The 27809-nt window shown below is 41.2% G+C and overlaps 1 protein-coding gene across 1 annotated transcript; it reads right to left on the bottom strand.

Annotated features, from left to right (window-relative positions):
- Window positions 1-346: 346 nt before the first annotated feature.
- LOC147615332 (alcohol dehydrogenase 1-like) lies at window positions 347-6014 on the bottom strand. The gene is made up of 10 exons (XM_086779412.1): window positions 5781-6014; window positions 5531-5667; window positions 5354-5391; window positions 4165-4490; window positions 3702-3784; window positions 3306-3381; window positions 3031-3092; window positions 2138-2233; window positions 860-1021; window positions 347-532 (listed from the first exon to the last, which is right to left on the bottom strand). The coding sequence occupies exons 1-10, from the start codon at window positions 5821-5823 to the stop codon at window positions 413-415; spliced, it is 1143 nt and encodes a 380-aa protein (XP_086635538.1). The 5' UTR covers window positions 5824-6014; the 3' UTR covers window positions 347-412.
- Window positions 6015-27809: the final 21795 nt, after the last annotated feature.

Genomic DNA, 27809 nt, shown 5'->3' with positions numbered 1-27809 from the left:
AATAAATCATAAATAGCGCAAGGTCTACCTCTGAAGAATTATCATAGGGCATTAATTACATTTGTCATAAATATAGATATATTTTAGGGTCATTCTCGTTTGAATATGAAAGTACCAAATTCTCGAATTTGAATACACAAGGCATTTGAGAAAACATATATATTACTCAAAATTAAAACCCATTTCATTTGTACTACAATGAACGATATTATCCGGATAAGAGAATAAATAAATCTATATGTATATTAGATTATTGGTTTTATTATCTAATAGCGACAGATAATCACTTCATAGGAATTATGCATTTTTGAAACAACTAATTGAAAATGATCAAAAGGCATTTTGAAACTGGAAAAAAAGGTATTCTGACTATTTATTGAGCCAATTTTTATTAAACTACTTATCCCCGGTATTATAAGTGGGACATGTGCATGACGCATCGCAAGCTCTTGCCGTCAAGGAGGAGCTTGAAGGCTTCGTTTATTTCTTCAAACGGCAGCTCGTGCGTCACAAACTCGTCCACCTTCAACGTCTTCCAATTTTCAATATTGCGGGCAAAAAACAAAGCAAGAAAAGATCCAACCAATAAATCAATTAACATATAATATTCTGCAAATAAGTTTTTTATTTAAAAACCCTTGCCAAAATCTTCACAAATATCAAAAGATAGGCTTCAGACTATTTTAAAAGGAAAAAAAATCAAAGGGGGTGATTATATATTATATTTAAAAGAACCCGAGAAAGAAAGTTCACACCGAAAAAGCACAAAAAAACATTAAAAGGGTGGGGTCGGGGTTGAAGAGTGTGTGTTACTTCCACGTCATTTTTTTTATTTTAAGAAAAAGAAAAGTTTCATTACCTTTTTCATGTACATGTCCACGAGATTTGGAACTTGGGACTTCCCCTTGAAATCCCCAAAGGTTGAGCCTTTGATCTCCCTCCCATCAAATAGTTTCATGGGATGCATGCACAGCATCTTTGGCCTCACTTCAATGCCAACCAACACAGCTCTTCCCCACCCCTGTAATCACATAATCACAACAATTTAGCACCACCATATACAATAATATTTAGCACACACAAACACTATATATTGACTTGCACAAACTCAAGAAGTCTAGATGAGACATCTCGGGAGCAATGTATATATATATATATATGTATGCATTCATACCTATGTATAAATGAGTATTCACACATATATATTTACACCTCCGGTCAAATGAAACAAGCTCATTATAAATGAGTTTCAAAGGTGGGAAACATTGAGCATGCATTGAGAAATGTGAGTGGCATTGGTACTTAACAAAATGTGTACTACAAAGCTCTAGCAAAGTTGGCGTGAAAAAGAAAGGCAAGCTAAGAATGGCAACATATTGAGTTGGCCTCGAGCTTAAGGTTACTTTCTACTTGATCATGTGGGAAGAGAGAGAGAGAGAGAGAGAGAGAGAGAGAGAGAGAGGGAGAATGATTTCTGTAAATTGCAATGATACGAAAAAAAGAAAAAAGAAAAAAGAGAAAACCAAGAAACCATTTTATGTCTTGTCTCTTGAAAAAAGAGAAAAACCAATAAATTATATGTCCCTTTACTTTTGTCTCTTGGACGTGGACTTGAGAATGTGGGAAGAGACGAGAGAGAGAGAGAGAGAGAGAGAGAGAGAGAGAGAGAGAGAGAGAATGAATGAGAGAGAGAGAGAGAGAGAGAGAGAGAGAGAGAGAATAAATGAATCCTTTTGATAAAGACACTTGAAAAAAGTCTAACAAAAGGGAAGAGAAGAGAACATTTTGAACATTTTTTAGCTTTACCTCTATCCCTTTCACACTATTTGTTAAATGCCCTTTAGCCCTTTTTGTTGGTTGAGTAGTTCTATGAACATTCAACCTTAGTCTTTTTGATGATAAATTTATCCTAAACTTTTTTGAATGTAACACTTACCCATTGTATACTAAAACAAAACCACATTCACAACAACCTTGAGGGTATGAGCTTGGATTGACTTATGAGTTCATGGACTTGGTCTTCCTAATGAGAAAATTATCTAAAGGCAATGACATATTTTGCTTAAGTAGTTCAAAAAAGCATGGATGATTTTTTACTATTAGTTTCAATCAAAAAAACTAGTAAGACTTTTGTAACCTCATGGCAACTTTCAAAGGCCGCAAGCATGAGATCGACATTGCCAACGCATTCAAAACAGTAGTCGGCACCTCCACCCGTCATCTTTTGCACCACCTACACCCAAAACAAGTTAGGATTGCATGTGAGGTCTTGTGGGGTTTGATGAAAGTGCTAAATCCTCTTTTCTCAAGGCACCCAAGAAAGTCATACAGCTTTGACTACAAAAGATCCTTTCATGTGTCCACTTTGAAACAAAAGCACCTTGGAGTAACATTCAACTCAAAAATGAATCTTTTGACTTAAAAGGCATAGCTAAAACCACACAAAATTGAAAGCCCATTTGAAAAGATAAAAGATAAGGAGCCCAACTTACGAAATAATTATAGTAAAGAAAGCCCAACTTTTAAAAAAAAATAAGAAACAGAAATCTTTGACCAAGCCCTTGGAAACTCCTTTACAAAAAGCACATGTTCACTTTACCCAAACTAGTTAGCTATACCCGTGCTTCGCACAACTCCTCAAACCTCCAAATTCAAACTAGTTAGCTATACACGTGCTTCGCACAACTCCTCAAACCTCCAAATTCAAATTTTACCCCGACGCCTCAAACGTCCTTCTCGAACTCTTGCCACATGGCAACTTCGTGAAACTCTTTGTTTATATAATATATATGGAGAGGAGAAGAGATATAGAGAAGATTGACAAAAGTCATAGCAGATCCACACTAAAAGATTGGTACTCACTTTTGTCCTCTATATCCTAAAGTCATGGACCACATATTATCTTTCAAATATTATAGCTTAACATAATAAAAGTAATAAAAACTACACCAAGTTCCTACACACAAATGAATCGAAATTAAAAAAATGTTTGATATTTTTTAAAAGAAAAGTCGCTATCATTTATCTTACATTTTGAATGGGCTCGCTTGAATCATGAGGGTTGACAAACTCGGTGACCCCAAACTGTGTAGCTGCACCCCAATAAGAAAAAAAAAGGGTAAAAAAACTTTAAAAAAAAAGAGTTTTTGTAAATTTTTGTTATCATGTTAATAAACATACTGAATTTTTTTTAAAAGACTGGAATTATATTAGAGAAATGGGGAGATTTTTACAAACTAGCTTTTTATTGATTTATATGTCTTGTATTTATGCTCTCAAATTTATCAAATTTCAGAGTAAAATACCTAGCTCAAATTTTTTCGGGTTTACGTCAATTCCAATGATACGTGACGCGCCTGCCATCCTGGCCCCTTCTGCCACCTTCATCATTTTTGAAACCGCCGTTTTATATAATATATATATATATTATATACGTCAGAAGTTATCTAATCTCGACACGGCAACTTGCCTTAATAAATAATACTTCAATTATATAAATAGTTGATGAAAATAATAAAAATGGGTGGCATAAGATTACTCGAATTATTTTTTCATATATATATAGATAAATATATTAAGTATATAATATATGAAATTAAATGCATAGAGTGAACCTTGCTTATTTTCAATGCACCAAAATGAGATATTTAAAAAGGGGGGGGGACAAAATAAAAGAATAAAAATCAAAAAAATTATGGTACCGCTAAGCCAACCGCCCCGAGCCCAAAGATGACCACACTTGATCCTTTTTCAACCTTGGCAGTGTTCCAAGCAGCTCCAACACCTGTTTGTTATTTTTAATGATGTTTACAACATGTAAGAGAATTAAACTCATTTATTTTAACAAAATTGTAACCACTTTTAAACCGATTAAATCGAATTGCGCTAGATCTATCTTATTAGGAATTAAGCTAAATATTAGAGAAATTTAAGCTAACACAACGATAGCTGCTTAATGAGAGGGAGGTAATAGTTAGTGCTAAGCTTCCTATAATTTGAGGAAATTAAGCTCAATACTAGAAAGATGACTGCTTAAGCTCCTAACCTTACACACTAAACAGAGAAAATTAAGCTAAATTGCTAATCTAACTCAACTTTTAACACTTAAACAGTTTAATTTTTAACAATGGAATCAGATTAAGGATGGACTATTGAGATACCTACCTGTTGGGATGCCACAAGCCAACAAGCAGACTTTATCCAAGGGGGCAGATGGGTTGATTTTGGCCACACAGCCAGCCTCCACCACTGTGTACTCACTGAAGCTAGACACATTGAGGAAGTGGTGGATTGGCTGTCCTCTGATCGAAAACCGGCTGGTGCCGTCCCCCAGCATCGTCCCTCTCCCGGGAACCACCTTGAGCTTGGCACACAGATTGGTCTTGTCTGACTTGCATTGCCTGCACTCCCCACACTCCCCTGTGAAGAGAGGTATCACATGATCCCCTTCCCTCACATCTGTCACCCCTTCCCCCACACTCTCCACTACCCTGCACATTCACCATCATCAACACCAACCACCTGTTAATTAACACCATTAATCACCTGTTAATTAACACCTCTAAGTCACACCACTTGGAAGTTAATCATAACTTCTCTAGTACTTAATTAATCAAATACACTGCACCACCGTCATTGAAACCAACCACTTTTTTAGAAACACCACTGTTCATTAACACTTAAAAGCAAATATTATCACTGCCCATTTGTTGATTAACACATTAAGTTAATCATACATAGCCACCTGTAGTTAAGCATTATCCGACTCTAATCTTGAAAACAAAGATTACTACTACCAATTTGCTGATTAGCACAAAAAGATAATCATATATGGCCCAGTAAAGTAACGCATTATTTGAACAAAGATTAGCACTACCCACCCGAAATTAACACATAAAGCTACGCGTAACACAATCTAAAGCTTACACATGATTTATTGCTAGCCATATGTTTAGGGATTAACACATGAAGATAATCCTACCCCTACTTTAAACCATTTGCTGATAAGACGCATGTGATTCATTACTTGACAAAGTTATCATGAACCATGAACCATAATATGTTGACTAGCACATAATCCAACAAGTTACCATTAATACTTGGAATGCCGTGATGAGCTCTAAGGAGCTCTAAAAAGTGATTAGCATGATAATTAAGGGAAGAATCTGGGCTGTTCTGAAAAACGTTAAGAAAGGAGAATATATATATATATAACCAAATAGATCACAACATGAAGATCCATGGAGATAATATTTCAGGCAATTTCTTCAAAAAAGAAGAAGCGATTAAAGTAATTTGAGGGGTAATCGACGTGCTTAGAGGACGTTTACAGAGAGAGATCTCGAGCCATTACCCTGCTGCCTCATGGCCCAAAATACGAGGAAACAGACCCTGCAATGGGATAAATTATGTGGTTAAAACGATTGAGAGTTGATTAACGGATGTTGGGTGTTGGATTAAGCAAAAGATGAATGGGATTAAGCCAAAGTTAAATGAAGGAATTAATCGATTGAGAGCAATAAATAAGCACCTCATTTTCCCAGAAGAAGACATCACTGTGGCAAAGGGAAGTGTGGGTGATTTTCAAGCGGACCTCTGCTGCCTGTGGGGGTGCAACTTGGACATCTTCAATCACAAGGGGCTCTTTGGGTTTCCATGCAACAGCAGCTGCAGGCATGGAAACAACCACCCACCACCACCACCACCACCATCAATCAATACATAGGAAACCTTAATCTAAGCTCTAATTCGGCAACACATCTTACGAATGAAACCATCACCTTTGCAAGTGATCACCTGCCCTTGCGTCGTAGATGAAGGCATAGCTGCCAAAGCCAAACACAGGACAGGCTATTGATTAAAAAAAGGGCCGTTGGCTGGGTGTGGGTGTGGGTGTGGGTGTGGGAGAGAGAGGTTGTGGTAAAACAAAGAGAGCAGAGAGTTGAACAGGGGTGGCTTGTGAAAACGCTTTGGGATAGAGGCCTCTTTATATCATGCCATGCCCCTCAATAACCATCTATCCTTACCTAGGGGGGTTACATATGTGCCCACTGCCTCCTTGTTTTCTCTAGTGTGGATGGTTTTTTGTTTTTGGTTTGTGTGGGTGGTTTTTTGGTTTTTGGTTTTTTTTCTTGGATGGAGAGAGATGTGTGTGTGTGCATGTGTACATGTGTGTAAATTCTTTGTAAAATACCATGGAATTCCCTAGAATTATCTTTTCCGATGCGAGACAGAGGTGTGAAATTCAGCTTGCCTCTAGCTGGCTTTGTTCAAGGCTACAGTTCAAACTCAAGCCTTGAATTTGAGAGGCCACGAGCTACACCAACTCAGCACACTCGAAGCACCCAATAGCCAGAAAAGTTAAGCAAACCATTACTGTGTGTTCACGAACTTCTTTCCTATGTTGTCTAAACATAGCCTTATATCTACATATCCCATTATCCTATTACAAACTTTTATGACTATCAAGTTGTCTCCCCTAATCTCATTGTCTTGAAAGAGTCTCTCCATCAAGGGAGGTCCCATGCCCCATACATTAAAAAAACGATAGCTCTCCATCAAGGGAGTCTCTCCATCAAGGGGTGGCCCCATGCTCCATACTTTTTTTATTATAAAGATAGCTCTTTATGAATGTAGCCAAGGTGGGACATAGCCTTCTACTTATGTGAACTTTTATGAACAAATTCAAGTAGTTCTCTCCTATGATCTCTTTAGTCTCCTCCCAACCATTCTAAAACACATGACTTCACAACCAACAATAAGGGAGATTGTCCCTACATTTAGAGCAAATGGTGATGTATATTTTGAGATTTGAAACAATTCTGATTTGTCTAGCAAGTAAAGATCATTTTTAATGTATAGAAAATGCAAGTGATCACAACCAAAAATGAAGAGTTGATGATGCTAAATATTACCAATGCATAGTTTTAGATGGTTTTATTAAGGATAAACACAATTTGACCAATATCCCCTCACTTTTGAAAGCATTAAAAAAAGACCTCAAATATCTCAATGCATATCCATGATTAACCCATCTATAAGATGTCTTTAAGATTTTATGTGCATGGGACCAAACTATTCTAGATATGTAAGACAAATAAAATATTTTTATAAGGGACCTTTTGGAATGAAGTATAAAAGATGCTACTTTATAAGGGACCTTTGAAATGAAGTATAAAAGGTCCTACATTATATTTTATATCCATCCTATTCATGATGTAGCATGGAAGTTACCTTCATTTTTCTTTAGCATCCATACCAAACACTCCCTTTGAATAATCCCATGGAAAGTTATAATCTTTTTTATTTCTTGTCTTTTTGTTTTGGGGGATTTTTGGAGGGGGGGTATATTCCTTAAAGTGAATCAAATCACTAGTTTGTGCTCACAAACTTATATAAGATAACCCATTATCCTAATACAAACTTTTGTGACTAGCAAGTCCTTTTCTCTTTTACCATCATATATTCTTTCCATCAAGAGGGGGCCTTGCCTCCATGCCTCATACATTTTCAAAAAGATAGCTCTCTATGAAGGTAGTGAACTTAGGACATGGCCTTGAAGTAAAATCATTAGTTTGTGTTCACAAACTTTTAGCCTTTTATCTAAGATAGCCCATTATCCTATTACAAACCTTTATGACTATCAAGTACAAGTCTCTTTTGCCATCATACAGTCTAGAGGTGTTGAGAAGCTAAGGTGCTAGGGATAGGCTTGAAGTCCATATTAGGGAATTTGGACAATTCCATGCATTTTGGAAAAAATGAAATTGGTATCTTTAAATTAATTTTGGTAATTTTGATGACTTTGGTAATTTCAGTAAATTTGAAAGGGAAAGTTGCTACTCAGATAATAACACATATGGGGTTTTACAAACATCGTTTAAGCTACAATGTTGCTAAGAAAATATCCATAAAATTTGAAAGAAAAGTATTAAAAACAATCAAATTCTAAATAGTAGGGGACTAACATGCACTGACTCATAAACAAAAAGTGACCAATATAGATCCAACTAGTACTCTAATAATCTAAACTCACTGGCCTTCACAGTCCTTAGATGTTGCCAAAATCTCCTTTACCTTGGAGAAGATACTTGGCTATCCTTGAATATTTTTATTAAATTTGGGAAGGTAAATGTCTAGCTAGTCCTTAGTTTCTCAGAAAACCTACTAAACATTGCATCAATATCCTGTTATGGGCTACTACACCTCCAAGAGGATACTCTCCACATTCACCTACTAATGGATGAGCAATAGATCACAACTGTCATAGGGTACTTACTAATTCTTTGATCTTGAGTCCCTTGAGGACTCCAAGCTCGCTTGTTCAGCTCCAAACTCCAAGCTTCACCTCCACACTATCACCGTGGAGTCGCTCACACCGTCGCTTAGGGCAATCACTCTCTCTCTCTCACTCTCTCACACAAGCATAAGTTACACAAGCATGAAAGAGGCACAATGCTAGAATACTCTCACTCCGTCAATCTCTACTATCAAGACACAAAGGGAGAGCTCTTAATAGCACAAAGGGGATTGTGTCTTTACATTATGAGAAAATGCCTTATATACAATTGGCCCTTATTCACACTTAGGCACCCAAAACTCACTTACTAGGCCTTGGGTGGCCCTTATGAGAAAATGCCTTATATACAATTGGCCCTTATTCACACTTAGGTACCCAAAACTCACTTACTAGGCCTTGGGTCGCCAATATCTCATAATGTACAACTTTTGTAGTGCCGTTTCATGACACTTATTAATGTCCTCAATTGAGGATCATGTTTGTAAATCCAAAATGGGATTAACATCCTCCCCCTTAGAACGTGTTACCTAGGTCAGAAGGCTTGGTCACCGAACTCATGTCGGTAAAAATTCATCCCGGATTGGAGCTTCTTAAGTGTACGTCGAAAAGCTGAATGGGATATCCAAATTCCAGTATCTACCATATCTTCAAAAGTGATGTGCATGTATCCTAGAAGACATCGAAGACAGTGGTAGTAAAGCATGATCCCTCTATCTGATGGGCCTTGGTTCATGTCGAACCTCAAGTTTTCTACCTCATAACCATCATAATGCTCCTTTGGTTGGTCTATGATTACCACCACTAACTTTAACAATCTGACACTGGCTACAATGGCGGGGTTAGGGATATTGCGCCATGCCCGGATCCATGTCAATATTTGCTGTCTTTGTTCCTGTATGTGGCTAAAAGTTGCTGGTACAAAGATTGGAAAGTTGTAGCACACATGCGAGTCATGTCTTTTGGCTTCGTGAAACTCCAATAGACAGCGTCCATCTTCTTTTATTGGCATGTACACTGGATCGACCCGCAATGTGGGTGGCAAGGTCATGTACACTTGGTTGTATTCTAGAATCACTAGGTACTCTTTCCTCCATATTCGGGTTGAATTCCGAAATCCTCCAGGCGGGGGTGCTCTTTAGTAGTTATGATTGTGGCGTAGCCGCCTCTTGTGTGCACGGGGTTTGCTTTTTGCCACTTGCGAAAATAGTAGCTGATCATAAATGTTACTATCCTCTCCAGTAAGTCAGCTAACTGCGGATTGGCGAGCTTTGTGTGCTTGGCCACATGTGCATAAGGTGCCCTCTCCCACCAATGGAAGAAGTTCTTCTAGATCAGGTCGTGGGGCACGGAGAGGGTATGGTACATTATGCTGCTTTGTTGGAGTGACCTCTGAGTATGATTCAGGCATGATCCGTCGTATAGGCTCAAAGGGAATAATCTTAATTAGTACCTTGAACATTAGTTTGGGCTTCAAAAGAGGATTGCCTACTCTTATGAGTCCTTCGTATTTTGGAGCTGACAAAGAATCCAATACTGTTTCATCACTAAACGGTTGAAGGTTATCTTACGACATAGTTTGTCTTACCTCTTGGAGATGGGGTAGGTGTCAATATCAACATCCAATAGTTGTCCAAATAGATGTCCAATAGAATAGCATAGCAGCATCGCTAGAATATATGAATCAATCATGCCTCTGCTTTATGATGCCAACCATACCTCGTGTGTGCACCCACTTGGTAGGCTATATCAAAAGTGAGCATATAAAATGATATGCCAAATGACATAAATGATAAGGCCAAACAACTCATCAAAAGCATAAGGCTAAACGGCATAAATTATAAGGCCAAATGGCTCATCAAAAGAATAAGGCCAAATGGCATAAATTATAAGGCCAAATAGCTCATTAAAATCTTAGCTCATCAAAATCTTAAGCATAAGGCCAAACGATATAAATTATAAGGCCAAACAGCTCATCAAAATCTTAAGGCCAAATGACACAAAAGTGAACTCATCTTGAAGTCAATCACAAATACCCGCGCCATTCATGTAAAAAGGAAAAGCTATTGCACATTGTAAAATAATGTATACATGCCAAAATTATCTGTTATTTGCAAAAGGCTCAATAGGTTAGTACTCAGCAGTGAAATCCATAGCCTATAAACATTATGAGGCAATGTATACATGCCAAAACTATCTACAAAAGGCTTAAAATATTAGTATTTTGCATCGAAATCCATAACCTATAAATATGACGAATACTGCATAATCCAATCTTGAAGCTTATAGTCAATCAATGACCATTCAAAATAAAACATATAAAATCATCACCAGCGTGCACATAGTTCAAGTATAGTAGTCGCCTTTCTGATGAAGCTTACTTCTTCATGATTTTCTGCTTCGCCATAGCCAAGCAGAGAACCACATAAGGGAGAGTTGGATAGCTCTTGTTTCATGCACAAGACAATGCCGACTGAGCTTTTTACCTCCTCGCTTCCCTTGGTTAACACAAATGTCTTCCTCTACAAAAGGCTCACCGCCATAGCCAAATCTTACCTTCATCATCGCTAATCTGTTTTGTATACAGTCGCTGTAGTCATGTGAACAACTCCTTGATTTCATGTGTGAGCTGTGTTACGCGGGTTGTATATAGCGAGCTTTCCTACATCGCCGTCGCAGAAATTCAAAAAAAAATTTTTTTGATCACCATAGCCAAAGTCCTTCTTTTCTTCAGCTTCAACTTCCTCAAGCCACCGTTGGTCGACCTTTTTGTCCTACATCGCCATGGTCAGGAAGCTTCTGTCCTCGGCCGTCGCTAATATAGCCAGAGAACTTTCACTGCTTTTTCATCGATACCATTATGAACTAACAGTTGTGAAGGAACATTACAAAGATGACCTTGATTTTTCTAGTATTTGCGCAAATTTGAGTCAAGGAGCATGACATAAAGATTACTATGTGCATGATGGACATGGATTTCATTCACGTGATCACGTTAACCGCGAAGTGGTAATAACACTAGTTAATAACACTCTCACACACTTGTTAATATCATAGATATTCACACAACCGGGAGAAACTTGCTATCCCGGTTTTCCCGGCGGGCTACTAGCTTGGCCCGGCGGGTTACTTATCTAGCCCGGCGGGCCTTTTTTTGCGCCAAAAACTTGGCTGTTTTGGAGGGACCTATATAAAGGGTTTCCCCTCACTTCCAAATGTGCTTTACCAAAGCACTTGGGTGGCTCACCTCAGGCTAAAAGACACAAGAGGTGAGTATAAATATTCTGGATTTTTGTTTGAAGCTTGTTAATAATATTTTGTATTTTATAAGATTTTGATTGTAAATGGTTTATCGTATTTGTTACGTGGACTAGCAATGTCTCCTCTTGGGTGGTCTACTCGAGTGCCAATTGGTCTGGGTAGGAGCTTCCCTAGAGGAGGGTATAGGTGGTGAGATGTTCGGGACATCATCTCTATCTAGGGATGGATTGCCTCAAATGCATCTCACCAAACGTTTGGTTTCTTTAGGTCGACTAGCAATACCTCCTCTTGGGTGGTCTACTCGAGTGCCATTTGGTCTGGGTAGAAGCTTCTCTAGAGGAGGATATAGGTGGTGAGATGTTCGGGACATCATCTCTATTTAGGGATGGATTGTCTCAAATGCATCTCACCAAACGTTTGATTTCTTTAGGTCGACTAGTAATACCTCCTCTTGGGTGGTCTACTCGAGTGCCATTTGGTCTGGGTAGGAGCTTCTCTAGAGGAGGATATAGGTGGTGAGATGTTCGGGACATCATCTCTATTTAGGGATGGATTGCCTCAAATGCATCTCACCAAACGTTCGGTTGCATTGGCAAGAAGTGGGTTTTAGACTTTATAATTGCATATTTTAGTTTTACTCAGGCTGTTTTGGATCTCAAATCTTGCATGATTGTTGTTTAGGTGTTACAATGGTTGCTTCTAATTGCGGCACATCAACCCAACGAAGCAACAGACCATTAGAAACTAGTGGAGTTTCCTTGCAACGAGATATGACAGCACAAACTTTGAATGTTGCGTCTCAAAGTGGCAAGAGGAGGAGCGGAGGAAAATCACCGGGACCTGAATGGCAATTTGCTTCCAATCTTTCTAGATTTGTCGAATGGAAGTGTAATTTTTGTGGCTTGGTAAAATCTGGGGGTGCTCCCAGAATAAGGGAGCATTTGCTTGGCACTAGCACAAAAAATCCCGGAGGTAAATGCAAGGGTGCAGGAGCTGATGATGCTGCAAAGCGCCTTAGAGCTTTGATAAGTAAACAAGCATCACAAAACAAGAGGCCCAATCTCTGTGCAAGAAATCACCAATCGCCGAATTTGGCAGCATCAAGTGGAGGGATCTCCAACCAAGGAGTGACTCCAACACATACTACTTGCCAAAATGACACCCAAGGTCCAGATGTCTCAATACCGATGGATGCATCTCCTGAGTTTCAGGTGGGTATGTCTCGTACCAGACAAACTAATCTAGTTGACAGCTTTCGTGCCACTGCTTTAGAGGATGCTCAACTTGCTTTAGCGAAAGCGATCTTCTTTACTGGTTCTTCATTGTCTATGGTCACGAAAGATTCATGGAAGATGGCTTGGAAGAAGATTGGAGAATATGGACCTGGGTTTTGTTCACCAACTTATCACCACATGCGAAATCAATTACTTGACAAGTGCTATGACAACACACGGGAAAGCGTTCAAAGACTCATAATTGACACCACAAATCAGTCTGGATGCACAATTGTCAGTGATGGTTGGTCGAATGCCCAAAGACGTCCATTGATAAATGTAATGTTGGTATGTCCTCGTGGGGAATGCTTTATCAAAGCTGTTGATAGCTCCGGGGAAATTAAATCTGGTCAATTTATCGCCGATATCATTGGTGATGCTATCGACCAAGTTGGGTCTGAAAATGTGCTTCAAGTGATTATGGATAATGCAGCTAATTGTCGAGCAGCAGGTCGTATGTTGGAATCTCGATTTTCCAATATCTATACATTTGGTTGTAACACTCATAGCCTTAACTTGGTGTTACAACCCTTAACTTGGTGTTACAAGATTGGTACAAAAATGCTGATACAGAGTGGTTCAAGGAGATTATCGATAGTGCAAGTAAGATTGTCAAATTTGTGCTCAAACGGCAACGTGTTTTAGATATGTATCGTCAACGCATGGAAACTATGCTAAAGTTGCCTTGTGAAACCAGATTTTGCACTAATTTTTATATGCTTCAATCTCTCCTAAGAAATAGGAATGCAGTCATGGAAACCTTTGTGTGTGCTGGCTTCTCTGAGTGGGAGGTTGACCAGTCCGAAAAGGTTAAAGAAAAGGTGAGGTACATGCGATCTTTGATATCGGATCGTAGTTTATGGGAGGAAGCAGCAGATTGTTATCATGTTATGATGCCAGTTATGCTTGCTTTGCGCCAGTTGGATTCTAGATTGCCAAATATCGGGAAGGTTTGGATGGCGTGGTGGTCCATTCAAGAAAGCCTCGCAAACCCAGAGGAGCCCACTAAAACTGTTGTCAAGCATTGGAGTCCTCCATTCACCAGAGCAAGGAGAAATATCTTGGCCAAGTATGTAAGCGCTCGGTGGGTAGGAGCACATAGTCCATTGCATAGTGTTGCATATTGTCTTGACCCAGAATACTGGCATATGGACGTGAATGCCCTAGATGAGGAGGTAATCGATGATTTCTATGATGTTGTGGAGCGATTTTATGAAGGTCCAGATGAGCAAGCAACAGCGGTAATTGAGCTAACCAAGTATAAATTGAAAGAAGGTAGATTTGCCTTGGAGTTTGTGCAAAAGCTTGCTAAGGAACAGCCTGCTTGGAAATGGTGGATGTTGAATGGGGAAAGTGTTCCAACTTTGCGACGCTTAGCTGTGAGAGTGCTTGCGCAATGTGCTTCAAATTCTAGTTCTGAACGTAATTGGAGCAGTTACAAGTATGTGCATTCTATTAGCAGAAATCGTTTATTGAGTGATAGAGCTGAGAAGTTGGTGTATATGTATTGTAATGATAAATTGGTGAAGTCAATTGAGTCAGATGATTACAACGAAGAGATGCCTAAGTGGACATATGACATAACTCAGGATGAGTATGATGCAGAAGAGAATGGAGATGTAGAGCCTAATGTCCCACATACGAGCGATAACTTGTGCTTTATTGAAGAGATAGAAGAAAACTTGCAACCCGATCTTGGTGTTAGTAAAGCCACCCGCAGACGCTCCTCACGTTTGATGTAATCATGTTAGTTTTGACACACTCCAATGTAATCCGTCTTGCAACAACTGGATATCAAACATGTTGGTGAACATTTTAGAGAGAATGGTTTTTAGTCATGTCATGTTAAACTTAGAATACGAAATCATGTTAGTTTTGACACACTCCAATGTAATCCGTCTTGCAACAACTGGATATCAAACATGTTGGTGATCAATTTAGAGAGTATGGTTTTTAGTCATGTCATGTTAAACTTAGAATACGAAATCATGTTAGTTTTGAGACACTCCAAAGTAATCCGTCTTGCAACAACTGGATATCAAACATGTTAGTGTCAATTTAGAGAGTATGGTTTTTAGTCATGTCATGTTAAACTTAGAATACGAAATCATGTTAGTTTTGACACACTCCAATGTAATCCGTCTTGCAACAACTGGATATCAAACATGTTAGTGTCAATTTAGAGAGTATGGTTTTAAGTCATGTCATGTTAAACTTAGAATACGAAATCATGTTAGTTTTGACACACTCCAATGTAATCCGTCTTGCAACAACTGGATATCAAACATGTTGGTGATCAATTTAGAGAGTATGGTTTTTAGTCATGTCATGTTAAACTTAGAATACGAAATCATGTTAGTTTTGAGACACTCCAAAGTAATCCGTCTTGCAACAACTGGATATCAAACATGTTAGTGTCAATTTAGAGAGTATGGTTTTTAGTCATGTCATGTTAAACTTAGAATACGAAATCATGTTAGTTTTGACACACTCCAAAGTAATCTGTGTGCATGTGTTTGTGTGTGTGCGAGAGAGAGAGAGAGAGAGAGAGAGAGAGATAGAGAGAGAGCATTGGAAATCTTTTGAACAAAGTTGCCGAATCTTGTTAAATTCCAGGGTTGCATTTAAGAGAGAGATAAGTTTAAATGCGGCTCTAACTCGTCCATGTGTCGTGCATTGGTCAACCGATCATAGTCGGCACCCAATTTAAAACATATATACAAATTTTTGTGAAATTCTTTGCCGCACAAAGCACACGTAGTACTGTTGACCATGTGTTGCAAAAGACAGGTCAAGTGGTACATGTGCCCACATGGGACAGTGTAGTGGCCAGACCATGAGTGAAAGAAACTATAACAAATAGGGCATGGTCCGCCACTTTCGTGCCCATGTAGAGGTGGTTGCTCCAAACTATTCGGGTGTTCAAATGCCGTCATAGGAGAGTTTGCATGGCCTTGCTCCTCCATTTGCGTTATGCGTCTCTTCAAGAGCTTGTTCTCTCTTAGTATATCTCTAGCGCTTGAACTTTCAGGTGCTTGCCCGCGCTCTGGTGCTGCTTCCGTCTGTTGAGGGCCTTGGGTGCCTCTAATTTGGTTGATTTGAGTTTGAAGCTCATCAACCGTGTGATGAACTTCCATTGAGGCTCCAAGAATGGCCAGTTGCAACTCATCTTGACTCACTCCGAATGTCTTCCACATGTAGATGAGGAGGTCGAGAGCTAAAGTCTACAACTGAATTCTGCACAAATTGTGCATATAGCATTTTAGCAAACCAGAGGGGACAGTCACCGTGATGCATGGGTTGGGCCATGACATCCACAAAAATGCGCTCCGCATGCTCGATAATTAAAGGAACACTACATTGTGTCAGCTTCAAGCGCCCTTTTTTTATGGCATCATTGGAGACGTCAGGCCAGATGCTCTTGACCATCTCTTTGGACACATTCTTGTTTACTTGGGCATACTGTAATCCATGGGCCGGTGCCCATTTGGAGGTGCGTCCGGCAATACGTGCCGCATCATTCACAGTGCCACTGCCCGAGATTTGCTTTAAGCGTTCAAATGCCTTCTTTGCGGCTTCATTATTATCAGCCATCTGAGAAAAAGTATGTATACACTTTAAGTTTATAGAATCAATGTTAATTTAGGAATAGCTTTAAAGTTATTTTCAGATGTTAGGTATAAGTTTATAAAATCAATGTTTATTTACTGCAAACTTGTTATTTTCAAATACTCAGAGAGAGAGAGAGAGAGAGAGAGAGAGAGAGAGAATTGGGATCAAAATAATATTTAACAATTGGGACCAAAATAGTGTCAGTCGATTAAAGGCAGGTCATGGAATAGATAGCCAACCAAAACATATCATTTACAAGAGGCTTTATAATAAGTGTGGTGTCATCTCAGATAGTGGACGTAAGCATGCAGCAGGTGACACTTCCAAATTCTTCAATTGCTCCTCAAAATCTGCCATGGTCTTCCTATCTTCCTTTGATGGCGTCATATAGGCAGCCGTCCATTCCTTAATCAAATTTGTGTGGATGGCAGTTTTACCCACCCACGGCACTTTGGTCATTTCTGCAAACTCAGCACAAAATAATGTAAACTTTTCAATCACCCAAGCCAAGCAGAAGACATCTGATGCCTTGCTCCATGGACAAGGGGACCTTACATCTGCGAGCTCAGGGGCTCTCCTGGGGCGTTGATCGTGCTCTGCTTTGTTGGCGATATTTGTGGGTTTGAACTCAATCCCATCCCTCAATGCAAGACCCCAGTCAATGATGCCTACCCGTGGCACCCCTTCTTTGGTGAAATCTATCATTATATTCCAGGGGTGGCAATCATTGTGGATGATCCCTTCACCATGTGCAAAGGCCATGGTATTCACAAGGGCACAGATAAGCTCGGGAGCATGAAAAATCAAAGACTTGTATCGCTCCATTTCATGAGGAGCCACTTGTTTTTTCTTGTATCTGTTGCCTTTGCCTGCAGCAAGCATGGAACTGAGGGTCCCCTTAGGAGGCGGAACACACTCCATTATATCTCCAAGACTTCCCCCATTAAAGAGGGGGAAGAGCAGTATCCATGGCTCCTTCCTTGTGTGCCCAATGGCGCGCACTATGCCCCTGTGGGTTAGGTCGATTGAAGCCTCCTGAGCAAAAGACTTCAATTGAGCCCTTCGGCTACCAAGGAATTGCTTTGCACAATAAGAAATGCCTTCTGGAAACCAGGAGACACCTTGAATATGGCATTTATGTACAACGCCGTACGATCCAGAGCCCATCTTCTTTTCTGTGATGATGGCCTCTGCAGGCAACCCAATTGTCATGCTGCAGTTAGTATTATGCTTTGTGCGCTGCAAGTGGGTGCCTTTAGAGACCTCACGTGCACCAGATGATAAATCTTCTTGTTCATCAGCAGGCCGGTCCAGCTCTTTGCGAGCTCTCTTGCTCAGGATAGCTTGGGTGTCTATGGCCTTTGCACGCTTGGACCTCTCTTTCTCTACCTTCCATTTTGTGTGGAAGTGCTCCAGCTTGGATTCATTTGTTTCCGCTGGTCTGTCGTCACCTAGGTCAACAGCGCATCTAGGCATGTTGCCCACAATGCTAGTAACAAAATGCTTGATGGCTGCTCCATCAGCACCCACATGGATATTTTTCACTGCGCGGACAACCTCACCTAATATTTGCTCAAATCGATTCCTATCAGACACAATACCCTCGATGTGATTAGGTGACAAGCAACTAATGAGGGTAACGAGTTTGATACGAATTGATTTCTTGATTTCAGGAGTAAGTGCAAGCGTCGCCATCAATCTGCACAATATAATTGACAAATAGTTAACTTGCTTTGCCATGCTCCAGCCAAAAACTGTTCTGAAACCTGTTCAGGCGGTCTTGACCTTTACGCCAGAATCTGCCTGTTCCTGTTCACCAAGGCGCAGTCCCTCCACTTCGTCCTGCTTAGGCCCCCATGACACCATGATGACCTTCACATTGGCTTCGTTTCCTGACTCTGCACCATCACCTTGAACCTTTGAGTTCTGAATGTGTCTTGCCGCATTGCGAAGAGCCAGTCTTCTTAGACGTCATCCCAACAAGCTCTGCTTGGATGGCTAGGTCCCAAGTTTTACCTTCTTGAACTTCGTCTCAGGCTGAACCTTCTATTTTGCACCCACTTTGCCCTTTGGCTAGATCTGAGTGCTTTCCACATCCAAGTTGCCTTCGAACTTCAGTGAGCCAGTTGCCACTCTGCCCCACCCTCCAACTGCATGCACACTGCCACTTGCACATCCAGCTGTTTCCATCTTCTGGTGACCTGGAGAGCCAAACGACTTGGGTCCACTTGCCCAATTCCAGTTGTACAAGTTCACGTCCTCACCCAGAGTGCTATGTGCCCGGCACTACGGCTCCATGTCCTATGCTTGAGCGCTCGTCACCTTCATCAAACTTGCTTTCCAAAGCCATTTAACTCATGAGCCGCACAACTCGAGTCCACCTGTTCGAGTCCAGCTATACTCGTTTGCTCCTTCATATACAGAGTGCTATCTGCCCGGCACCACGGTCCTTAGGCTGCAATCAAGAGCCCCCAAGTAGTCTTCTTCTTCAAACCTATTTTTCCAAGTCACACAACTCTGTGCCCCTGCAGCCTTGCTGACCTGATTTGGCACGTTCCCGCTCAAAGAAACTCCGCCCTCCCAAGATTGCTCCAGTTCAGGCCGTCATGGGCCCCAAAGCGCTTGTGGCACCTTAGAACCCATGGGAGAAATCTTAATGAAACTGACGTGCGCCGCTTGACGGCCTGCACGGTGACCTTGTGCTCCGCTTGTGACGGCCAGCACGACCACTTCCTTGGACCACTACAAGGCCTGCTTCTCTTTATTGGAGTCAAAGAACCCGAGGCTCTTAGTGCCGTCACGGACTTACCCTCACCTAGGTTCGATTTTATTGGTACTGCTTTATTCGGGCAGCACGTGCACCACTTCGGGCTACACCGCCACATGGGGACCCTCCTTGGTCTGGAGTTGCTTCGGTTGCCTAGGGCTCTTGGTGCCGTCGTGCGGCCTTACCCTCACCCAAGCGAGTCTTCGGTGTTGCGGGTGACGCGTGCACCTCGGCGGGCTACACGGCCACAAGGGGGACCAGTCCCCGTCTGGAAGCCCAGGGCTCTTGGTGCCTCTTCTTAGGACTTACCCTCACCCAGGCGAAGACTTCGGTGTTGCTGTTGGGGTCATGGGTCTGTTGGTGCCTTCTTTAGCCTTACCCTCGTCCGCATGCCCGATGTGTGCCACCATCATTAGATCTTCCGGGTTGGTTACCATACCGTAGCTCGGTGATCTTTGTGAAAGTTGCTTGATTGGCTCTTGGAAACCTGAAAGGGATGTTGACACCTTCTGTCTCACCCTGCTTTAGCACTGCGAAGGAGTGGGAGCTCGGCTTTGCAACCTCGCCTGAGTTGATCATGGGTTGATCTGAAAAAGGCCTCGGCTCCTCCGGCCTAGCCCTTGTTTTGCACTGCGAAGGAGTGCGGGCTCCCGCTTGACGCGTTCACCCTTTGGCTTGATCCTTTGTGATCTAAAGAGGGAATCGGTTCCTTCGGCCTATCCCTTGCTCTACACTGTGGAGAAGTTGGGGCTTCTGCTTTGCTGCATCTGCCCAAGACGTAATCCTTGATGATCTGGAAGGGCGTCGGCTCCTCCGGCCTAGCCCGTTTGCATCGTGTGATGAGAGGGGAGTGGCTCCATTGCCACAAGGCACACCATGGCCTTAGCGGATGCCTTTGCCGCTTGCATGTTTTTCCAAAGAATTGGCTCCGCGGCTTGCATTCTGCTCTGTCTTCTTGGGCAGCAGCACCACACCAACACGACGTCCCATTTCGCCGCATCAAGTTTCTTAGCATAAGCAAACGCGATCCCATTCCCGGCGCTGTCTCTGAATGCGTGGCCCCTTTGTTCTCTCCCTTTGCTTGACCTTTGAGTGTCTACCAGCTCACGGTCCCCATTTGAGGCGCTGCCGGTCCATCAAGTGCCACCCTGACTTGTTGCCAGCGTTGCCGTTTTCTTCAAAGCATCACCTTCCCTTGTTGGTGGTAACTCTGAAAGATCCCCAAGCCCGCTGATCTTCTTTTTCGAAGTGCTGACAACCCCACAAGGATCCAGTTGCGTGCTTCTCTACTCAGCTCATGTGCCAACATCTTTTGCTAGACTTGCACCCGGGACCTCACCTCACTTGGAACCTAACTGTCCACCACCACTGGCCTCCAGGCATGTCGGCCAACTTTGGAATTTCTTTGAACGGATCGCGCGGTTGCGATCCCCTTGGAAAACTGATCATTTTTCATATATAGCACGTCCCCAAATTCCATCGTTCAGGCCCCCGTCGGGAGCTGCGTTGTTTCGGGACGCCTCGCGCCGGTAGCTCGGGGTCCCGGTGGGTTCGGCCGACCACACCCTCCTCTGCCTTGCATCCCACTACTTGAGATGGTCACCATGGGCAAATTCCTTCGTCTTGAGGCTCAAATCTCAGTCGGCAACTTTTGTGCCGTTTTCTGCTCGTGGCCGTCACTTGGACTCAACCCAACTTGCCATTTTTGCCGTTTTTTACGTTTTTGCCGTTCTTTCCAACCTGGCATCACACGCCCCTCATAGGCTTCCAAAATGCACTTTGCTCTGCTACCAAGTGTCACGAGACTGACGGAAACGGTCCTGCGACGCCTTTGCCGCACGCGGCCTTCCACAGTCCATGCTTCATGAAACGGCTCCATCGGCCCGTCGAGCGCGTCTCGCGCGTTTTCCTTGCTGCGGGTCTCACCGATCACTTGCGTTCGTGCCCGGTTCGTGCCCGGCTCGGCTCCCTCGGCCTCATCTCGGGTCTTACCTTCCATCCATGATTCGCCGGCCCGACCTCATCTCGGGTCTTGCCTTCCATCCATGATCCGCCATCCATGATCCATCGGCCCGTCGGCACACGACATGGCTCGCCCGCCGATCGGCCGTTTTTCCACCGTTTTCGATCCGATCACCATTTTCGGTCCAAGGCAGGGAGGGCAACCCCCGGGGCACTCGGCACCCACGGAACCTCGCCTGCACCCGGGAAGGCCTAACGTGCCTACCCGGTGCGTGAGTGCGTTCCTAAGGTGCCTACCATAGGTCCGTGCTTTGCCTCTCCTTGCGCCTCCTCCCCATATAGAGGCAAACTATTCGGGGTGGGCTAGCATACCCTCAAGGCACCAAGCCCCTTCGGATAGAAATCCCACCTCACAGCCATGGACTTTGTGACAGGTTTTCCCAAATCTTTGTAATGTCATGATATGATCTGGACGATGATTGATCGATTTAGCAAACAAGCCCACTTTATTCCTTGCAAGAAGACATTGAAGGCAACTGAGGCAGCAACACTTTTTTATTAATTGTATCTTTGTACATCATGGTATACCTTAGTCCATTGTTTCAAACCGTGATAGCAAGTTCACCAGCAATTTTTGGCAGGCATTGTTTGATAATTCGGGTACCAAGCTAGAGATTTCATCTTTCTATCATCCTGAAACTGATGGGCAATGCTTTATGAGCAAAGTGGAATATAAACCTCCTGTATTATGAGCATAACCCAAGGAATGATCTTACCTCATGTGGTGTCTTCAAATCAGGCCATTCACGAATCACCTTTAATTTATAAGGATCCATTTTGATCACACTCTCAGAGACGATGTGTCCCAAAAATCTTATCTCTGAAAGGAAAAACTCACTTTTCTTGGCATTTATATAAAGCTAGTGTTCCTTTAGAAGCTGGACAACATGATCCTCAGGTGTTTTCTATGCTCCTCTTCACCCATACTGAACACTATGATATCATCAAAGAATGTTCCTACAAAGGATCTGTGCTTCTGAAAAATCCGTCTCATCATACAGTTGAATATTGCTGGAACATTACTCAACCCAAAAGGAACTACCAAATATTCATAAATCCCTTGTGCTGTCCTAAAAGCAGTTTTGTGGATGTGTTGGGGGACAATTCGTACCTGATGATATCCACTCTTAAGGTCTATCCTATTGAAAATCTTGGCCCCCTTCAAGCTATCCAGAATCTCATCAATCTGGAGGATTGGAAAGCGATTCTTGATAGTCATTATGTTTAGTGCCCTGTAGTCCACACACATCCTCCATGATCCATCTTTCTTCAGTGATAGAAGCACTGACGAACAGAAGGGTGAACTACTAGGTCTAATCAATCCATGTTCCAATAACTCCTCGACTTGTCTCTAAATTTCATCTTGGTGTACCTTTCTCACTTTGCAAGGGTGGCCATTAGGTGGAGTACTATCTGGAATTAAGTGTATGGTAAGGTCCTTCAGTCTCTCAGGGGTGGGGAAATGATTTGGGTAAGTCCTATAGGAATCCTTCTTTAAATTCCTCTAGGAACTTTCTCCTATCCGTGGTGAGACTATCCTCGTTTCCATCCTTATCAGACTCTCGTACATAAATCAAATAGGAACAAATTGATTTCTTAAACACCTTTTGCACCTGGATGTGACTCACCATCGAAATAAGGTTACCTAAAACTCCAGCTTGAATTGTGAGGTTGCCTTCTTTCTTGTACCTGTTAATGGTCTGTCGATCCAATTGTTTCCTTCCAGGTGCTACGTTTAGTGGCTTAGAGCTTCCTCTTTCGGTGAAAAACCCCGGTTTATTCACTTGGAATCTATCCCTCTTCTTCCTAAACTCGGGTCTATCCCATCCAGTGCCGAATCTTCCTCCCTCTCCTCTTTTATTTTAAACTCTCAGTGCCAAAGGAATAATCTCCTTCCAAGTCTTAGGATTAAAACATTTTATTTCAGTTTGGAGAGTACCATAAAAACCACTAAGATACTTATGTGTTTGCTCCTTTGGTGTCTTCTTTTCCACACTTTGCACCTTCAAGAGCGTTGTCCAAAATCTGTCTGTGTACTCCCGAACAGACTCTCCTCCTCTTTGTTTGAAGATGTCCCAATCCAAGAGTATCTCTGTCTCAAACTTAGGTTACAAGAAGTGTTCCTTTAACCGCTTTTTGAACTTCTCCCAAGTCTTTGGCATCATACCTTACAAGCCTAGCTATGGCAGAGAGATTCTGTCAAGCAGGAGCAAGGCAAGGAGTCTTCTTGCACGGGCAAGAAGCTGCATAGGAAGGGAATATTCGGCAGGGAAAGAAAGCCGAGTGGAGGGACTACAAGGGAGGCATCGGGTGCCTCTTCGTCTTCAAGCAATATCACGTCTTAAGCCGGGGCATTGGATTGGTCCATTTGCTGGTATGAACCCCATGGCCCTAGCTTCAGCAGATAGTGACTACAGCTTAGCCGTGCTCTGATACCATTTTGATCGAAGCAGAAAGAGTGACACAATACACCAAAATTAGCTCCCAAAAGTGTATAGGATATACACTATAGAGAGATATATATAGTGTATAGAATATGCACTATAGATAGATATATATAGGTTGGAGCCTAGGGTTAGGTAGGCACACTATATATAGCCTCAACAAGGAGGACCCCTCCACGTGGTTTCAAAGTTTGGTCACCATTAGTATAGATGATGTTTGGGTATGATGGAATGGGAAAGAGTGGGATTTTTCAAGACCTCGCGAGCACTAGGAGAGTTGAAAAAATGCACACTACTTACCACCATACTTACCACCATTAGATGATGTTTGGGTATGATAGCAGGATTTTTCAAGGCCTCTCAAGCGCTAGGAGACTTGAAAAATGTACACTGGGTGCTATTTGACATATCAAACATCATCCGATGGTGACCAAACTTTGCGAGCATGTGGGTCCCCCCCACATGCTTGCAAAGTTTCATCATTAATGGAAAATGTTTGGGTATGATGGCATGTGGAAGAACATGATTTTTCAAGGCCTTTCGACGACGAGTACTAGAAGACTTCAAAAATGTACACTGGGCTACTTGACATATGAAACACACTTTGATGGTGACCAAACTTTGCAAGCATGAGGGGGCTCTCTCCCACATGTTTGCAAAGTTTTATCACCAACAACAAAGTGGACGATGTTTGGGATGATGGCATGGAGAAGAGTGGGATTTTTCAACATACAATTATGATAGCTGAATTACAATGAAAAAATCCATAAACCATGAACATCAGCTAAAATGCAATGATCCTCATGGACGCATAACCCATAAAATATAAACATCAACTAAGTATATCATAATATAAGCTAACCTATCTAGTCTAGGTTTAGCCACTGTCTCAATACACCAAAGTACAATGTAAGTGAGCTAACCCAGTTAGTCTAACCTGTCATTGTCAAATAAATCTATGTACAATATAAGTGCACTAACCTAGCTAGTTTGCGTTTAGTCACTATTAACAGGCATCTAATCTATATCGTCGTCTCTGACTGGTGGGTCAATGTGCACATCAAAGAGGTTGTGTTGGTTGTGGGGGTTGTTGAATCAATTTGGGTAGGTCTACCTCAAAGACAGGATCATGGGCACATCGATTGAGACACACCTCCTCAATGTGCATATTGAGGAGGATATGTTGGCTGCGGGGGGGATCATCAAATCTCTGTGTGTGGGTCTGTGTCAAAGGCATGATCATGGGCTAGTGGTGGTGTACTCAAGAGCTCACGAGTCCCATAAAATGATATAGCCTACTCTCTCTATCGATGTCGTGCTACTAGTGCTATATGTTTTAAATTTAAATTCAAAGTTATTGTATGCAAAGTGCGAAGCTACATTTTCTTGAAGTTAAAGTTACTCTAGTGTACAAAGGTGCCATGCTAAGTGCCCTCTAGTTTTCTTCAAGAAATAAAACAAATTTTAAACCTTTTCTCGTGGTAATGTTATTATCGTATGGAGTAATTACTTTTTAAAAGAAATCACTTGTGTTAAAAGGAATTGTTTTCAATGTTTTACTTGTTAAAGAAGTTTCTTTTGTATATTTAAATTAAATTTCTATGAAAAGTGCCAAGATAAGTGCCCTCTAGTTTTCTTCAAGAAATATAACAAATGTTGAAACTACCACCATATTTGGGAGGAGGTAAATTTAAGATAATATTGTGATAAAAAATGATGCATGCTTAGAAACACACTACACCCTCTAACTAAGGCCTTAAAGTAGCATCCACACTTAGTCACACCTTACAAAGGTTTTGCAAGCCTTAAAAGACACAATCTTTTTTAAAACATATGCCATCTTACAATAGTAGAAAAATACATCAAAAGTTTAACATATGATACTAATTAAGTAAAATAACAATGTTATTTGGAAAATTCTATTATGTGCAAAGAATATTAACAAGTTACAAATCAACAAGCCAATTTACCTTACCTCTATGGGATGCACTCAGAACTCTATCCCTTATTCCTTATCATTGGTCTATCAAAAAGGACATATCTTTTAGGCTTTAGAATGTTTATGGGATGCTAGATACTTCAAGTAATGAGACCTAAAGTAATACTGATTGGGAGGGCGCGTGATTGGAAATAACCACTTAGTCATGATTTAGCAACATGCAAGGAGAGGTCCATGAGGAGGCCATGGAGATGAATAGAAATAGAGTTGGAACAAGTAATTAAATGGGATGAGTGAGGGAATATGATTAGATAATTAACCAAAACATTTGATATTTTACCTAAAATTAGAGTTTTTTTGGACTGTCTTTTTACCTTAGGATTTGCATGCCAAAACTATAATTGTTAGTAAGGCACTTATGGTCATGTTTCTACCCACTGATAGCATTATTGGTTTGACACGCTTGCATTATACTTGATAGACTAGCTAGTTTAATGCTTTCATGCTTTTGGTATCGATGGATAAACATATATCATTACAAGTCAATATCAATCGTATATAGAAGTCAAGATCATCCACGATAATTAGATAATAATAGAACTTGCCATTTTGGTAAAACAATTGAGATAGGATGCTCTAGATCATTCTTCCATGGCTATTCACACCCTTGTAAGTGAAGGGTGTTATGCAAGCATCACATTATGCTTTACAATAGAAATTGTAAATTAATTCATTTAATCCCATGACGCTCTTATGAATGATTGTAATAATATCTTATAACCATAGTTATCGAGACTGGGTCTACAAACCATGCACAACCATGCTAATAAATGATATAAAATGTTATGGTTATCCTACTAGTGCTAGTTCCATCCTTGAACAAATTGGAATTCACTCTAATTAAAAGAACCATGAGTACGAGTCGCTTATTTTCATTCCTTTTTTTCCTCCTCAACAAGAACGCCTTCATGGGCCTGGGCCCTTGAACTTCACGAACGATGAGACACATGGGTCTTGAGCACAAAACCTTTGGGCACAGGTCCACCACGCCATCGGACCTCGCATCTGCCGTCCGCTGACCTTGCTCGACCGTGGTTGCCTCACAATGACCAGGCCAAGAGACCAACATCATGTCGCTAAGGTGCCTACCAATGTAAGAAACTAACTTTTTTCCTAACCACTCAAGAAAAGGATGACCTTCAAGCTCAACAGCACGTTTTTTATTGACAAAATGTCGCTAAGGTGCCTACCAATGTAAGAAATTAACTTTTTTCCTAACCACTCAAGAAAAAGGATGACCTTCAAGCTCAACAACACGTTTTTTATTGACAAAATGCATCGGTTTTATAACTAAAATTGATTTTTTAAATTCAAGGCTAAGAAAAATTACAACGGGTTTTTTTCAATTCGAGCCATGAAAATTATGCTAAAAGATGGTTAGAAAAATTACAACCGGTTTTTTTCAATTAGAGCCATGAAATTTATGCTAAAAGATGGTTTTTTCCTGACATTGGTGCAGGCTTCAAAACTACTAGTTTTTTTTCAACATTGGTGTGCCCACCGACAAGTTTCAAACCTGCTATGTGGACCTCAACACTAGCATTCAAACTCCTTAGCATTAGCGATTGATCGCTTATTCTCCTTTATATCTCCATCGTTTTGTTGTTGTTGTTCATTTCAAATCACCCTTTGAATAGGTACCTCTTTTCCTAATAAGGAGTTGTAAGAACATGTAACTTCCTTTAGCATTCAAGCAAATTCATTCAAGAAAAGGGTAACTTCATTTGCCATCATGCATTCAAGCAAACATTTTAAGGTCTTACATTCTTGGATGTAGATACTTATATGAAATAGCCAAAGAGCACATGTCTTAATATACAAATAAGAGCCAAGAAAACATATAAAATGGAGTAGGTTATGAGATCCAAAGAGTACATATCTCAAAGAGCACATGCCTCAATATAGAATTATGTACCAAGAAAACATATAAGATGGAGTAGATTATGAGATCCAAAGAGCACATGCCTTAATATAGAAATAAGAGCCAAGAAAACATATAAGACCAAGTAGGCTACGAGATCCAAAGAGCACATGTCTCAATATAGAAATAAGAGCCAAGAAAACATATAAGGACTTACTAAATTCATCTAATAAATTACATACTCTTTATTATTTGAATTAATTTTTAGGATGG

Source organism: Cibotium barometz, chromosome 40, assembly GCF_041138505.1.
Source record: "Cibotium barometz isolate CiBa-2024 chromosome 40, ASM4113850v1, whole genome shotgun sequence".
Lineage (NCBI taxonomy): Eukaryota > Viridiplantae > Streptophyta > Polypodiopsida > Cyatheales > Cibotiaceae > Cibotium > Cibotium barometz.
This window is presented reverse-complemented; position numbering and strand designations above follow the sequence as displayed.

Coding starts and splice junctions, on each gene's coding strand:
- LOC147615332 (XM_086779412.1), bottom strand. CDS start 5,823: ATGCCTTCATCTACGACGCAAGGGCAGGTGATCACTTGCAAAG. Junction 5,668..5,780: donor GCAGGTGATCACTTGCAAAG/GTGATGGTTTCA, acceptor CCATGCCTGCAG/CTGCTGTTGCATGGAAACCC. Junction 3,382..3,701: donor TCGGGGCGGTTGGCTTAGCG/GTACCATAATTT, acceptor AAAATGATGAAG/GTGGCAGAAGGGGCCAGGAT.